This window comes from Musca vetustissima, unplaced genomic scaffold (genome assembly GCF_032173495.1).
Source record: "Musca vetustissima isolate MV318-11 ecotype Yass unplaced genomic scaffold, APGP_CSIRO_Mvet_v1 utg704, whole genome shotgun sequence".
Taxonomy (NCBI): Eukaryota; Metazoa; Arthropoda; class Insecta; order Diptera; family Muscidae; genus Musca; species Musca vetustissima.
The window spans coordinates 1218372-1232809 of NW_026876336.1; the positions used below are offsets into that span (position 1 = coordinate 1218372).

Genomic DNA, 14438 nt, shown 5'->3' on the forward strand with positions numbered 1-14438 from the left:
TACAGTGTGGTCCAGAACGTGCCCGTACGATTCCCCGTTTCTGTGTAATTTTATTTCATATCCGAGGTATTTTGCTTTTGTATAGTATATATATATATATTGGTTTGCATTATATTATTATCAGGAATTTGATCTTGTTAAGCGTATAATTTAAAACTAGAATAAATAAGATGAAAACAATAAATATGAATTAAAACTACATCATGTTGCATTAAACTAACTAATAATTAACTACTAACTATGAAGTAATTACTATGAAATTATTAACCTTAATTCTTAAATTTGCGCAAAATACCGCCACGACTGCCTACATTGGCTGCCGCACCACGTCGAAAACGTGAATGGGCTCCCATTTGTTTGCTTGAAGCCAATAAGGCTGAAGAGCCAGACACTTCATCTTTTTCCGGTAAATGAGCCACATGCAGGATGTCCCATAATAATTTTCCATTTTCTTTTGAATCCAAAAAATCTGCAAGTTCGTTCTGAAATTAAAAAAAAAACATACATGTATTCAACTTCCAACTCTTATTATTCAGTTTTTTGTCTTTCTCACCTGAGATTTCTTTAACAATTCCTTGAGGCTGCCTCCATGCCGCATTAACTTATGGATATTTCTCGTATTAACACCAGGTAATTTCAGTAAAAAATCATAAATATTAGCATTGAATTTCAAATCATCATAGGCTCCCGTATCGTCGGCACCTAATGAAGCTGCATGCTTGGGATCTGGTTCCGGCTTACCCAATTTTAATTCCTCAAACAATTGAGCTGTGGCATATGGACTTGGCGACCATATTAGACGCAATTTTGGAAAATGCAGGGTAAGTAATTGCAGTTTTCGCATTATATCGGAATTGGTGGTAGCAGTGTTCTGGGAAATCATATATTTACCCTGCAAATGGAATGGCTTATTCTGATCAAACTCTATCAGGAGTATAGGTTTGGCATAATAACGTTGCATTTGTATGCATTGGTTGTACAAACGACCAGAGTTAAGAGAACCAATTAAATCTGATATTGATTTACGTTCCACACAAATTTCAGGGGTAAGGATGTAATCACCGATCTAAAATGAAGATAAAACTTATATCAATGTCTTCGGTAAATAAAAACAATTCTTAGTCTTACCGTTATTGTCACTGGCACAACTTCTAAACCTCTTTTATGTAGTAAGCAGGGCAAGTCCGAGCGGAACTCTCGCATATCAACAATCACTTTTGGATTAGGTACTTCCTCTGCTTGTTTACAAACTTGGCCACCAGCTTTACGACTTTGAGCATTGGCAGACTCTACACTATCCTCAGGATGTTTGTAGGCTTTATATAAATTAAATGCTTCATCTGATTTGCCGTCTTGATATTCGGGAATAACCATTTTCTAATAATACAGGCCAATGAAATAAACATTTCCTTTGATTTCTATACAATACTTACACTTTTGGTCTCTATAATATATTCGAAAGCCTGTTTCTCCCTTCGTAGACTGGTTAGATATGCCTGCTCTTCGACGGTTCGTGCATGTATCAAAAAGAAAACTTTCAATCTGTCCTTGGCAGGACGCCTTTGGCGTGCCTCATATATTTCCAACTGTCGAATGGCAGTGACATTGCAGTGATACATGATAACATATTGGGGATTTATTTCCTCTAGTACACGATCCAAAACTGTCGACCCTTCTCTATCTGTTTTGAATGTTTGCAAGCAAATTAAAGGTTGTTTCTGAGCTGCCACCGCAGCTGTAATATCTAAATTTTCCAGTTCTGGAAACGGCTCAAATATTGAATTGTCAACATTATCCTCTACGCCTGTGCCACTATCGTTCATTAGCGTTAAATCGGACTCATCAAATTGTGTTTGTGTCATGGTCAGCATATAACTCTCCTGAAAATATTGTAAATGATCATCCGCATCGTTCGTCATCAAGAGCTGTGTCAACTCATCCAATTGTGTGGAGTTAGTCACATCATCACCATCATCAGGCATATCTTTTCTCTCAGACTTGATGGAATTTCTTTGGGTCTGTGACTGGTCTTGTGCCAATGAGAATTCAAGTTCTTTTCCTGCCTGAATCTTGTCAAATGCTTTGGCTAGTTTACCGACTGGAATTTGTTCTCTCATGGCTGTGTAGAGAAGATAACGCTCGCCACTTTGAGTTAGGTACTGTTTCAGTTGGTAACATGTGCGAGAATCTTGGCAAAGAATAAGCACTTTTGGAGGATCATAACTATCGGGTTTGGTGCGTTTCATATCGGCGGGAATTTCCACTTTTAAAATTTCGCTAAGAAACTTCCATTTGGGGCAATGTTCAGGATCAAATTCTAAAAAGAAATATATTTATTTAATACTTTGAAGTAGAAAAGTGCACACAATTTTTAAAATACATACCACCTTGTCCATTATACACTCTATCTTTGGACAATGTAAATATTTGTTCGGCAGAATCTAGTAATGTCCAACCAGAATTGCTCAAAGCATACTCCTTTGTTCTGTAGCGTTTGATAAGGGCATACGAACTTACAGCATCATTGTACATAGTCGAACTACAGAATTCAAAAGAAAGGAAACCGACCTTTAATAATTTTTATGCCAAGCCCATAGTTAATACATACATCATGAGACTCCTTAGAATTTTTAAATCTGCCACTATTAATTTAGTTTGGGAATTAAGTTGATGCCAGATACTATCCAACTGAGCCTGCAAAATTTTATGGAACTTTTTGGTTACACAATTCTCCACTGTGATTTCCTCCATATCCACAGTACGATTGATGCGTTTTATTTCCTTCACCAAATAATTCATGATATCCAAAATTTGAGTTTGCATCAGTTTCATCTTCTCCGTCAAGGGTACATGTAATTCGATGGTCTGCGCCTCGTATGGTTTTAAAGAAGCCTGTACCAAGGCATGGAAACGTGGCCAAATGAAAAGCTCTTTTACAAATAGGTTACGCATTATACGTTCAATATGACCAAAGCCAATGGTAAAAGCCTCTGCACTGGAGGAGAAGGCTTTGATGAATCCGGTTTTATTGCGTTGACGATAGAGTCGCAAAGCAAAGGCTTCTTGGCAAGACTCGATGATGGTGTGAGCCCTTAACACCACTATGCCCGTTATCAGTTCTACGGGAATTCTTTGTTTCAAGAGATCAACAACCAGTATGCGAGTGGTTATAAATTGTATGCCTCCTTCGAGGTAAACTTTTTCACTGAGAGGACAAATATTCAGCATTGTGTAATTCGAAGGAAGTACAATAAGTTGGTCTGTACATACCGTTCCGTGGCCGTATTTGCTACCTCATGTATATATTTCATATCCAATCTATTCTTGTAGTACTCCTCTTCCCAGTCAGAACTGTTGATGACCAAAATCAAATTACCGGCATCGCTGTAGGCCTTTAGTATATTCAATAAGACACGTTCATAAGATAAGCCCCTGGAAATGCATAAATATTTCCAATTAGTTTCAGTGTGGTTTACACATGCACCAGACTTACTTGGCACATACCAGCAGTGCATCAGCATGAACCATGTCCAGAAACATTTGCTTCTCATAATCGAGTAGTACCACATCCTTGCGCATCAAATATTCTTCGGCTGTGACGATGTTGGCCAAATCCTCGTCCTCCTGTTGCTTTTGGGTTTCCTTCTTACTGCAACTGGGCTTTTCATCGTCGTCGACATTTGGCGATGGTTTATTGGACTTTTCATCCATTTTTAAGCAAAACTTAACTTGATTTTCAAAATAATCAAACCAAGAACAAATAGATTGGACAAATAGACAGAACCGAATAGATTACGAGTAACTGTGAGAAATAACGGCGCGAAATTAATGGCGTGCAAGGGATATAAAAGTCGACTTTTTTATCGAAATTTTTTATATTTGATTGATAGAAAATGAAAAAGGAAATAATTTAATTGCTAAATTCTCGAAACTACAAGAATATTATGTCAATGCCTCCTTTTTATTATTATTTTTTTAATTCTGTACCTGTTAATGAGTACGGGAACAGACCAAAATAATGAATGAGAAAGAAATAATTTAATTGTTGAAACTAAATGCGAATAGAGAACTATATAACCCTTTAAAAAGACTTGAGAAAAATCAACAGCTGATTAAACAGCTGTTAGTATTCTTTAATAACAACGGACATTATATGTCAAAATAGAAAATTGAAATCATACATGAAGCGTCGAAAATAAGTACATAACTAAGTATGATTAGTTAGTACTAAAAGGAAGGATATGTTTGAAATATGAAGAAAAAAATAAAACTCGAACTTGTAGCCTCTTTTATCAGAATAAAAACAATAAGTTGTTTGGCTTATTTTAACTGTGAAAAATATGGAAAATGGAAGGTAACATTTTGTAATAAAAGGGACAAAATAAGGAAAATAATAATATGTGAAACTTTTTAAATCCTCCGGGAAGTGGGCATTACGTTTTTTGAAAAAAAACGTCCAGTATACTTAAAAAGGGTAATGATATTTATATGGAGGCTATATTGACCTATATTCAAAATGTCCTGTTTTCAACCTCCAAGGACCCGGAATGTTGAATTACAAAAATTCAATAGAAAGGGCATCTCTGAAATGGTAGGAGTTACCAAAACGTGGACCAATATATCCCATTTGTAAACATTCTAGGAATAAAAGTAATGTACAAATTGTCAATGCTCGATCTAAAATTTTGTGACCTATATCGTCTCCGATGAATATTTGAGATCTTGCAAATGAAATGATAAATTTAATATTTACAACAGCTTCTGGTATAAAAAATGTAATCTAATGATGTTTTTGTAGCATCATTGATACAAACTAGAATGACGTGAGTGTCCGAACTTGTAGACCCAAAGTTGTGGGATCGATCCGAATGTCATTGTCCTAATCTACTATATTTCAATCATGCTTTCCCCATCCTATGCAAATTTATCTTACGAAATTCTTTAGAGATCTACAATTCTTTAGGATTAAGGGTTCAAATTTCTATTTATTCCGAAATTTGTATATACAAAATTCATATATAGATCTTGCATTAGTATTAAGAAGAAAATGTAAGGGGTTATTCCCTTAAATTGTTTATAGATTTACAATTCTATAAAATTGAGTGCCAATTTTACAACACATTGCGAAGTATAAAAAGGGTCAGTCCCACATGTATATATGTAAAATATTCAACATGCTTTAATATTAAGAATTAAAAAGTATTTAGGGATAACCCCTTAGTTTGTGTTTGTAAAATTAAAAAAATAAAAACAATTCTAAAACTACTTATTAAAATCTCCCGCCAAAATGCATCAGCAACAAAAAAATGTCTTGCCTTTCAGAAATGTAAAGTAAGGGTAGAACCTTCTTACCAAGAGAACATCATAAATAATCTAAAATGAATATTTTATTCTCTTATTTATGAGACACCTCAGAGGGAATTTGGCGAGAGTAAACATAGGGATAAGCCCCCAGTATCCAATCGTACCCTATATAAGCGAAGGCACAAATGCAATGATCAGTTATTTTCAAACGGTGTGTACAACGAATAAGAATTTGTCGATCTAAACAAATACCAACAGCGTCGGATGTGTAGCAACGAAAGAAAGTGATTTCACATCAGCAAAGAAACGAAACGACGAACACAACAAAAAACAAAGAAATCAAATTTAATTGAACTATTTAAACATAATACAATAATAGTCAAGTGATATATTAAAAAAAAGTGAAATACAAATTATAAATGAATTGTTTGAGCGAGGTGGCGAAACGTCAGGAGAACAATCAGATTATTACAAAGCAAATGAATTATTGTTGGCGCCTCAGTGTCTGTTGGCGCTCTTGGCTTTGGCGGCGGTAAACAAAAGAGATTTACTAACGAAGGGAAAAATTGGCTTTTTTAAATCATTGATTTAAATTTGAAGACTTTTCATTTTAAATACTGGTATATTTTCGTATTCCATATAAAAGAGGTAATTGTTGATATTGTTTTTATTTTTCTAAACATATTACAAATAAGTAAGTAACATGAATTAATTTAAATAAAAATGTAAACCACCACATTGATTTTCATGTATACTTGCTCATAAATATATGTTACTCATATGGGGCTTCTTACCAAATATAAATCTGAAATATTCAGAAATATTGAGATGGTTAAGGAGTGAAAAAAAAAATTATGTCTAGGCCACTTAAAGGATATATCGTTTTATTATATGCACATAGTCTAACTTCCCATTTTTATTACATAAAAAAATACAAAGACCATATAAAGATGTAAGAATGAATCACAGTAATAGAGTGGGTACATGTAATTAACAAAGTCGCACTTTAATATTTTCTCTAGATCTATCAAACGACAACCAAGCCCAGTCTTTGTTCATACTTTCGATCTGAACATATTTACGAATGTTGATTCATATAAATTTATCATATCGGGAAATACCCCTTCATTTTACTATGACCAAGAAAGAAAGATTGTTCTCAATTTAAGATATTAATACATAATTAATAAATAAATATATATCAATAAATCAATATATTTATTCATAATATAAACCATTAAGGTCATTTTTATTACTCCTACAAATTCTAATAAGAATATAGTTTATAACAACATACTCTTTTTTTTAATGCACATTTATTTAGTTCCACATTAGCTTCAATTCATGCTTATTTGAAACCCTCTTTTTCCAGAATCTTTCAAAATGTACAATACTGTGAAACCCAAGGAAGTTAATCCTCGTTTAAAAGCTGGCCTTTTCTCACAGTTGTTATTCGTTTGGATAATACCTTTGCTTTATAAAGGCTGTAAAAATGGCCTAAAAGAAGCTGATTTACCCCAATGCCTACCAGATGATGATTCTAAAATGCTGGGAGACAAATTGGAAAGGTTAGTTCTTTTTATTTGAATACTTTTTAAAAACCCGTAATAATTCTCTAAAAAATCTTAGAAATTGGTTAAAAGAATTAGAAAAGGCCAATAGATCAAAGCGAAAACCTAAACTAAGAAAGGCAGTATGGAAAACATTTTGGACATTGGCTGTTACAGATGGAATTGTCTGTTTTCTGTACATAATGTTGAAGTAAGTAAATTTTGTTAAAGTCAAAAGGACACACTATAAACAGGAATGTTTGCTCTACAGGTCTCTAATTCCTTTGTTTTTGGCACAACTTCTCATCGAGCTACCGAAAGCCTATAAAGATCCCATTAATGGTTTCAATGGGACTATTGAAAACTCAACCGATTTCAATGATAACAACACCCTATCGTCTAAAGAAGCGCATGACAACAATCAGCTATGGTTTTGGTATTATTTAACATGGGTATGGCATAACCCTTACTGCTTGGGTGGCCTCTTGGTGGGTCTTACATTTTTCGGTTGCTTTATGAACCATCATGTGGACCAACGACAAAAACGTATGGGTGCCAAAATGAGAATAGCCTGTTGTTCCTTGATATTTAGAAAGGTGGGTGCATCACAAAAATAAATTAACACTAACACTTTTATATGGTTTATATACTACTTTTCAGGCCTCGAAGCTATCACTGAAAACAGCTGGAGATATCTCTGTGGGCCACATTGTCAATTTAATATCCAATGATGTAAATCGTCTGGACATCGGTTTTGTTTTTGCCCACTATCTATGGATATTACCCATACAAACTGTGCTCATTGGCTACCTGATCTGGGTTCGTGTAGGATATGCAGCCATTGTGGGTGTTGTGGCCCTCCTACTGCAAACAATACCCGTACAACTTAGCCTCAGCAAATGGACTGCCAGACTTAGGCTACGAATTGCTGAGCGCACCGATGATCGCATTAGAAAAATGAACGAATTGATTCGTGGAATACAAGTAATTAAAATGTACTCCTGGGAGAAATCCTTCGAAAAGGAGGTAAAGGAGGCTAGACGTCTGGAAATCTTGGAGACGCGTCGTGCTGCTTATTTGCGCAGCTTCTATTTGAGCAGCATGATATTACCGGAACGTTTAACATTGTTCATAACCATTGTTGCTGCCGTTCAAATGGGAGCGGTCATGTCCGCAGATATTATATTCGCCATGGCAAATTTGTACCATGTATTTCAATTGGTTGCTGGAATATTTTGTCCCATGGGTATATCCTTTGCAGCAGAGGCCTTTACATCACTTGATCGCATTGAAAATTTTCTAATGCACAAGGAGAAGGACGAAACCTCTCTCAGGGAAAGGCCTCATTCTGATAATGCCATAGAACTTGAGCATGTCACAGCTTCATGGAATACATGCGTAAGCACCGGCCCAGACACATCCGTATCGATTAAAATAAGTGAAGATAATTTGAAATTGTTGCATATTCGGGAACCAGCTAAAATAACATTGTCCGATATAAGTTTGAACATACCTAGGCAGGGTCTATGTGCTATTGTTGGACCAGTTGGAGCAGGAAAGGTAAGAATGAATTAACCCCAAGGATATTCTTAAGGAGGTTCTAATTTTGTCTCTTTCTCAGAGTTCTATTTTTCAAGTCATTTTGAATGAATTAGGCTGTGAAAGCGGCAGTGTCAAAATCGATGGTGGAATATCATATGCCTCCCAGGAATCATGGCTCTTTCCCGTTTCCGTAAAAAATAATATTATATTTGGCGAAGTGGAAGATTTGGATCGTTACCAGAAAGTCATTGAGGCCTGTGCCCTCTCTGAAGATTTCAAACAATTGCGTTATGGCGATGCCACATTGGTGGGAGAAGGTGGCGCTTCATTGTCGGGAGGCCAAAAGGCTCGAGTCAATTTAGCAAGAGCTGTGTACAACAACAAAGCTTCTATATATCTGTTTGATGATCCTTTAAGTGCTGTGGATGCTCATGTTGGTCGTGAGATTTTCAACAATGTTATGGGACCTAATTCTCTGCTGCTGCGTGATAAGACGCGTATTTTAATTACTCATCAAATACAATATCTAGATCAGGCGAACTACATAGTTCTGGTTGAAGATGGCAAAATTACAGCAACAGGTAATTTTGAAGAAATGAAAGGACTGCTGTCGGATTGCAACTGGAAGTGTAGTGATGTTGATCATGTAGCCGCCGAAATGCATCAAAATTATGCACCAGAAGTAGATGAACAACACGATGGGCTTACACCGAATGGAACAACTAAGCCCTTACAAAATGTCTGTAATAAATCGGTAGGTTGATTTTTGCCAACTATCTTAATGCCGGCTATTATGATTCTGATTATTTTTTCAGCTAACAGAATTGAATACAGAAATCGATCAATTGGAAGCCGAAGACCAGGGTAAAGGCACGGTCAAAGCTTCTGTTTGGTGGGAATACTTCCATGCTGGAAACAGTATTGCTGGCCTATTGGGCATTACCATCATATTAATTGTATCTCAGGCTATATGTAGTGGAGCCGATTACTTTGTGAATATCTACACCAAAATAATTTTCATGGACAGTCTAAATCAAGAAACTGCAATAAGCCAAGATATATGTCTTATCATTTACAGCGTTCTTATAGCTGCTGTGGTTATTGTAAGTCCATTAAGCAATAATAAGATAATTCAAATTGTAATATTTGACGCATATCGTTTTTCAGATGATCATACTGCGTTGCTATCTCTTCCTCAAAACGTGTATGCATGCATCCAAAGTTCTTCACGAACGCATGTTTTCCAGTATCCTCAAGGCAACTATGCGCTTCTTCGACACAAATCCATCGGGACGAATTTTAAATCGTTTTTCCAAAGATATGGGCGCCATGGATGAAAGCTTGCCGCGTTTCATGTCAGAATTTACACACTTGGCTCTGGTCATGTTGGGTGTACTGGTGGTAATTTGCATTGTCAATCCCGTTGTGTTGGTGGCCGTATGCATCGTGGCTCTGGCCGATTTTATAATAATTAAGTTGTATTTACGTGCTTCACAAGATCTCAAGCGGTTGGAAGGTATACGCCGCAGTCCAGTTTTCTCTCATGTCTCAGCGTGCTTGAGCGGATTGTCCACAATACGTTCGCGCAATCTCCAACAAACAATGATTGAAGAATTCGATAAACTTCAAGATCTCCATAGTGCCGCATATCACCTGACACTGACATCCAACACCGCCCTAGGTTTGTGGCTGGATTCTGCCAATGTTTGTATACTCCTCAATTCGGTTACATTCTCTTTTATTCTGTTCAATTATGGTAAGTTTTGCTGGTAATAAGTCGGGCGTAACAGAATAACAGAAATATATTTCTCGTTTTACAGGGACGTATAGTGGAAATGTAGGTTTGGCAATAACTCAAGCCATGATGTTAACAGGCATGGTCCAATATGGCCTAAGGCAACTGGGTGAATCGTTCCAACAAATGACCAGTGTTGAACGAATCTTGGCCTATACTAAATTGGATAATGTTGAAAAGAATGTTAATAAACTGAATCCTGAAAATTGGCCATCTGCTGGAGAAATTCACTTCAACGACGTCTCATTAAAATACAAAGAGAATGGCGAACCGATTTTGAAGAATTTAAATTTTGTTGTTTCCCCCACATGGAAAATAGGCATTGTGGGTCGTACCGGAGCTGGAAAAACATCGTTGATTTCAGTTTTATTTCGACTATATGATCTCGAAGGACATATCTTTATTGATGGCAAAAACTGTGCGGACATTGACATACATACATTACGTTCCAGAATTTCGGTTATACCACAACAACCAGTTTTATTCAAGGGTACAATACGTTACAATCTGGATCCCTTCAATCAATATGAAGATAATGAGAGAGACTTACTAAAAGCATTAGAAAAGGTATATTTTGAATTTGTTCTAAGCCATTTTTATTCCATATTTTATTTTTTTTTCGATTTTTTAGGCTGGCCTTGACAGATTGAAGTTGGACGATGAGGTGGCAGAATCTGGCAATAATTTTAGTATCGGAGAGCGTCAATTACTCTGCTTGGCACGTGCGATTTTGCGTAAAAATAAAATACTAGTCTTGGACGAAGCCACAGCCAATGTAGATGAAAGGTAAGAAGCAGAGGTCTGAATATTGCGCCACCATTTACATAAATGTTAAAATAATTTCAGCACTGATTCGTTAATTCAAAATACAATTCGCAATGAATTCAAAACGTGTACGGTATTGACTATTGCCCACCGTTTGAAAACTGTAATGGATTCTGATCGAATTCTAGTTCTGGATGCCGGAAGGAAAATTGAGTACGATGCCCCACATATTTTGTTGCAAAATCCCCAAGGGCATTTAAGTCGAATGGTTGATGCTACTGGTGATGGTGCCGAATCTTTGCGTGCTATTGCAAAACAAGCTTACAATAAATAACCAACTGCCACCTATATAAATATTTAAACACACACATACTTATTACCATTTCTATACGAAATTAATACAACATTTATAGTCATACAATTAAGCAATAAACTATAATCGAAAACAAAAAAATATTCTTTCATATTTGTTTATTTTGTTTAAATCGAGTTTTGTGGATGATCACTTAATTTTTCATTTAGACAAATTTTAGTTTTATTATTAAAAATTAAAAAGGAAGAAAAAATTAACAAATCTTAATGACTAACAGACTTTTTAAACAATCAATGGGTTTGGAATTAAATTCAGTAATTATTTAAATGGTTTTTCCATCATAAGTAAACCTCGCTCCCACAAAGCAGTAACTAGATTTATTTTCTGCTCATCGCTGGGCAAGGGTAATTGTGACACTCCAATGTATTGTGGATAGCTTTTTATTAACACCTCAACACTGGCAGCCTCCATTGGTTCAATTTCTATAAAATTGGGTTCATACTCACAGTACTCTTTAGAATTGTCCAAGTAATAATAGATGCGTATCTTTTCCTCTTCATCCACCAGACGCATAATATTGGCCCTTAATAGACGGACATTGGTGCGCTCATCAATATCATAGTCACAGACACATTCGCCACGTTCATTGGTACGATTGCGTGAACCGAAAACTGTACGTGTACGTTCCGATGGCAGGACCTCTGGAGGCAAAGCTTCATGTTGGAACTTCTTGGCGACTTGATCGACTGCTGCATCGACCAAGTCATCCAATGGCATATCTCTAATGCATTTGTGCAAAAGTTGTTTGACATTCCTTTGCAAATCGACACGTTCTTTTGTAGAATTGTCACTGTAAGCAATGCCAGCATGTTGCCAAGTATTCAAAGGCAGACCTCGTCGCATTTCAACATTGTCAGCTATAGCCTTTTTAAGCATCAACGGAAGCATTTTCTCAAACAAATCAGCATATGATTGTTTCTGATATACACTCAGCGTAATGTGCAAGGAATGATAGCCTGGCTCTGTGCATGCTTGATGAATAGTGCCACGAGGGAAGTACAAAACATCACCTGGTTCTAAGACCTTCATAAAGACACAAGATGTTAGCAAATAATATATGTTTAGAAATTTAGCAAAATTTACCTCCTCCAAGATGGGTTTTCCAATCTCAGCCTGTGTAAAATTGCGGGAAGATTCTCTGGGCAGAATTTCCCCTGACGAACGTGGTTTATACAACTTCCAGCGTTTTCGACCCTCAATTTGTAACACAAATGCCTCAATGTCGTCATAGTGGGGAGCAAATCCTTGACTATTTGGTGGTGTCAAGTAGGCATTGGCACCCACCAAGCAATGGAAATATTCTTGTAAAGTTGTATTAAGCGTGAACAACTGGGGCAAAAATGTATGGGGGTTTAACAAGCGAATACTGCAACCCTGACCGTAGTGATCCCAAACAACAGGAGGCATAGCACGCCCTTCTGGATTTAATGTCTCACGAACGCCTAAAAACAAAAGAAAAATTTGCTTAGATATGTGTCTCGGCATATATTCTTAATTAATACATACCATTTTTATAGGATGTTACATCTAAATTTTTGGTAAATTCCACATGATTCTTTATGAGCATTTCATCGATGGCTTCAAAGGAAATCAAATGAGAAAAGTAGTTGGATTGTTTGCGCTTGATCAGGCAAGCCTTGGCTTCCCAATACTTTTTGAAGAACTCATCCACAGAGACAGGATTTAATAACCACTGGAAAGCCCGCTTTCCTTCATCAATACTGCTGACCTTAGCCACATTGTGCGGCGGAGATAATGGTTCCAGTTTAACATCTACCGAGGTTATGGAGACTTTTCTTAATTGTTGAGATTTGTCTTTGACAGTTGAGACAGTTGCTATCGACTTTCTGCGTTTATTTTCTTCAGCCGAGGAAGTTGCTTTCTGATGTTTTGTGTCTGGTAGAGATTTACGATCTGGGTGATCGGACGTTTTCAACTTTTTGGTTTGTAAAACTTCGCCATTTAATTTGCTGGCTGGTGTTTTGGCTTTGCTTTGGGTAGTGGGTTCTGGACTTTTACGTTTCCTATTGTCTTTATTTGAATTTTTGGATGGAACATCATACTCAAATGAGTCATCGCCCTCCATTTCTTCATCTTCAGAAAAACTTCCACTTTCATTAATTGTATACTCGTTGGAAAATTCATCAGATTCAGTGTAGCTATATTCTTCACTGCCCATATCTTCACTATCGAAGTCATCATCATCATCATCTGATGGATTTTCTTCTACATCCTTTTCCAGCTGTTTAACCAAATACTCCTGCAGTTGTGGTTTCTTTTTGGGTTCAGCCTTTTGTTTCTTTGGTTGCTCGTTAGGATTACCATCATAGTGTTTTGTTGTCTTGTCCTTGTTCTTCTTGGATACTGCACCACCTACACTTTGGCTAGACTCCACATGATTGTGACTTTTGGCTTTCAGCTCCTCGTTCTTCTTGAATGCTTTACTCACACTGTGTTGCTTGCCAGCAGTTGGCTTCGTTGCTAACTTCTTTCCTGTGCTACCATTCAAAGGAGTTTTTGTCGATTTCTTTGAGTTTTTCGACTTTTTGCTTTGTTTTGCCGCTTGAAAAACTTGAAAAGCCGATACGACGCCTTCTTCTGTTGACATTTTTAGTGCAGAATCAACTATGGGAATAAAAGTTTTGGTAAAATTCGTTGCAAAACTATCTAATTTTTCAAATTGTTTATTGACATGGTCGGCGTATGGATCCATTGTTGGCGCTACATACCTTAGGAATACGATTTTTGGTGGAATTCCTTGGAAAACAAACAAATGAATAACTGTAACTGGAAGCAAGTCTGTTCACAACTGGCACGTGCAATCTATTGTGAATGGATACGATGGTAGATGGGGACAGTAGTTCGATTTTTGGAACAATTGTATGTGGCTTCCTGAATCAAAGATAGATGTTTTATCAAAGATTGTGTATATGTTCCCGTAAACAAAAAAGAAACAGGCAATACTTCTGAAATATATAAAATACAAATAAAAAATCATGGGAATCATTGTATGGTAACCCAGTGTGAGGGAGCACAGAGAAATTTGTGTGTCGATATTTCGATAGTTAGCAACAATCGAAATTGTCACAATAAAATCAATTGAGTTATC

At 36.4% G+C, this 14438-nt stretch overlaps 3 protein-coding genes across 3 annotated transcripts; 1 reads left to right on the forward strand and 2 right to left on the reverse strand.

Annotated features, from left to right (window-relative positions):
• Window positions 1-269: 269 nt before the first annotated feature.
• Window positions 270-3711, reverse strand: LOC133338929 (DNA repair endonuclease XPF). Its single transcript, XM_061547058.1, has 8 exons — window positions 3494-3711; window positions 3271-3432; window positions 2609-3205; window positions 2385-2539; window positions 1434-2317; window positions 1129-1377; window positions 554-1066; window positions 270-482 (listed from the first exon to the last, which is right to left on the reverse strand). The coding sequence occupies exons 1-8, from the start codon at window positions 3709-3711 to the stop codon at window positions 270-272; spliced, it is 2991 nt and encodes a 996-aa protein (XP_061403042.1).
• A 2976-nt stretch (window positions 3712-6687) lies between these two features.
• LOC133338930 (ATP-binding cassette sub-family C member 4-like) lies at window positions 6688-11290 on the forward strand. Its single transcript, XM_061547059.1, has 10 exons — window positions 6688-6872; window positions 6934-7065; window positions 7126-7450; window positions 7515-8414; window positions 8476-9150; window positions 9212-9499; window positions 9564-10152; window positions 10217-10758; window positions 10823-10977; window positions 11038-11290. The coding sequence occupies exons 1-10, from the start codon at window positions 6688-6690 to the stop codon at window positions 11288-11290; spliced, it is 4044 nt and encodes a 1347-aa protein (XP_061403043.1).
• A 265-nt stretch (window positions 11291-11555) lies between these two features.
• LOC133338931 (bifunctional lysine-specific demethylase and histidyl-hydroxylase NO66) lies at window positions 11556-14042 on the reverse strand. Its single transcript, XM_061547060.1, has 3 exons — window positions 12836-14042; window positions 12413-12771; window positions 11556-12352 (listed from the first exon to the last, which is right to left on the reverse strand). The coding sequence occupies exons 1-3, from the start codon at window positions 14040-14042 to the stop codon at window positions 11588-11590; spliced, it is 2331 nt and encodes a 776-aa protein (XP_061403044.1). The 3' UTR covers window positions 11556-11587.
• Between the last annotated feature and the right edge of the window lie 396 nt (window positions 14043-14438).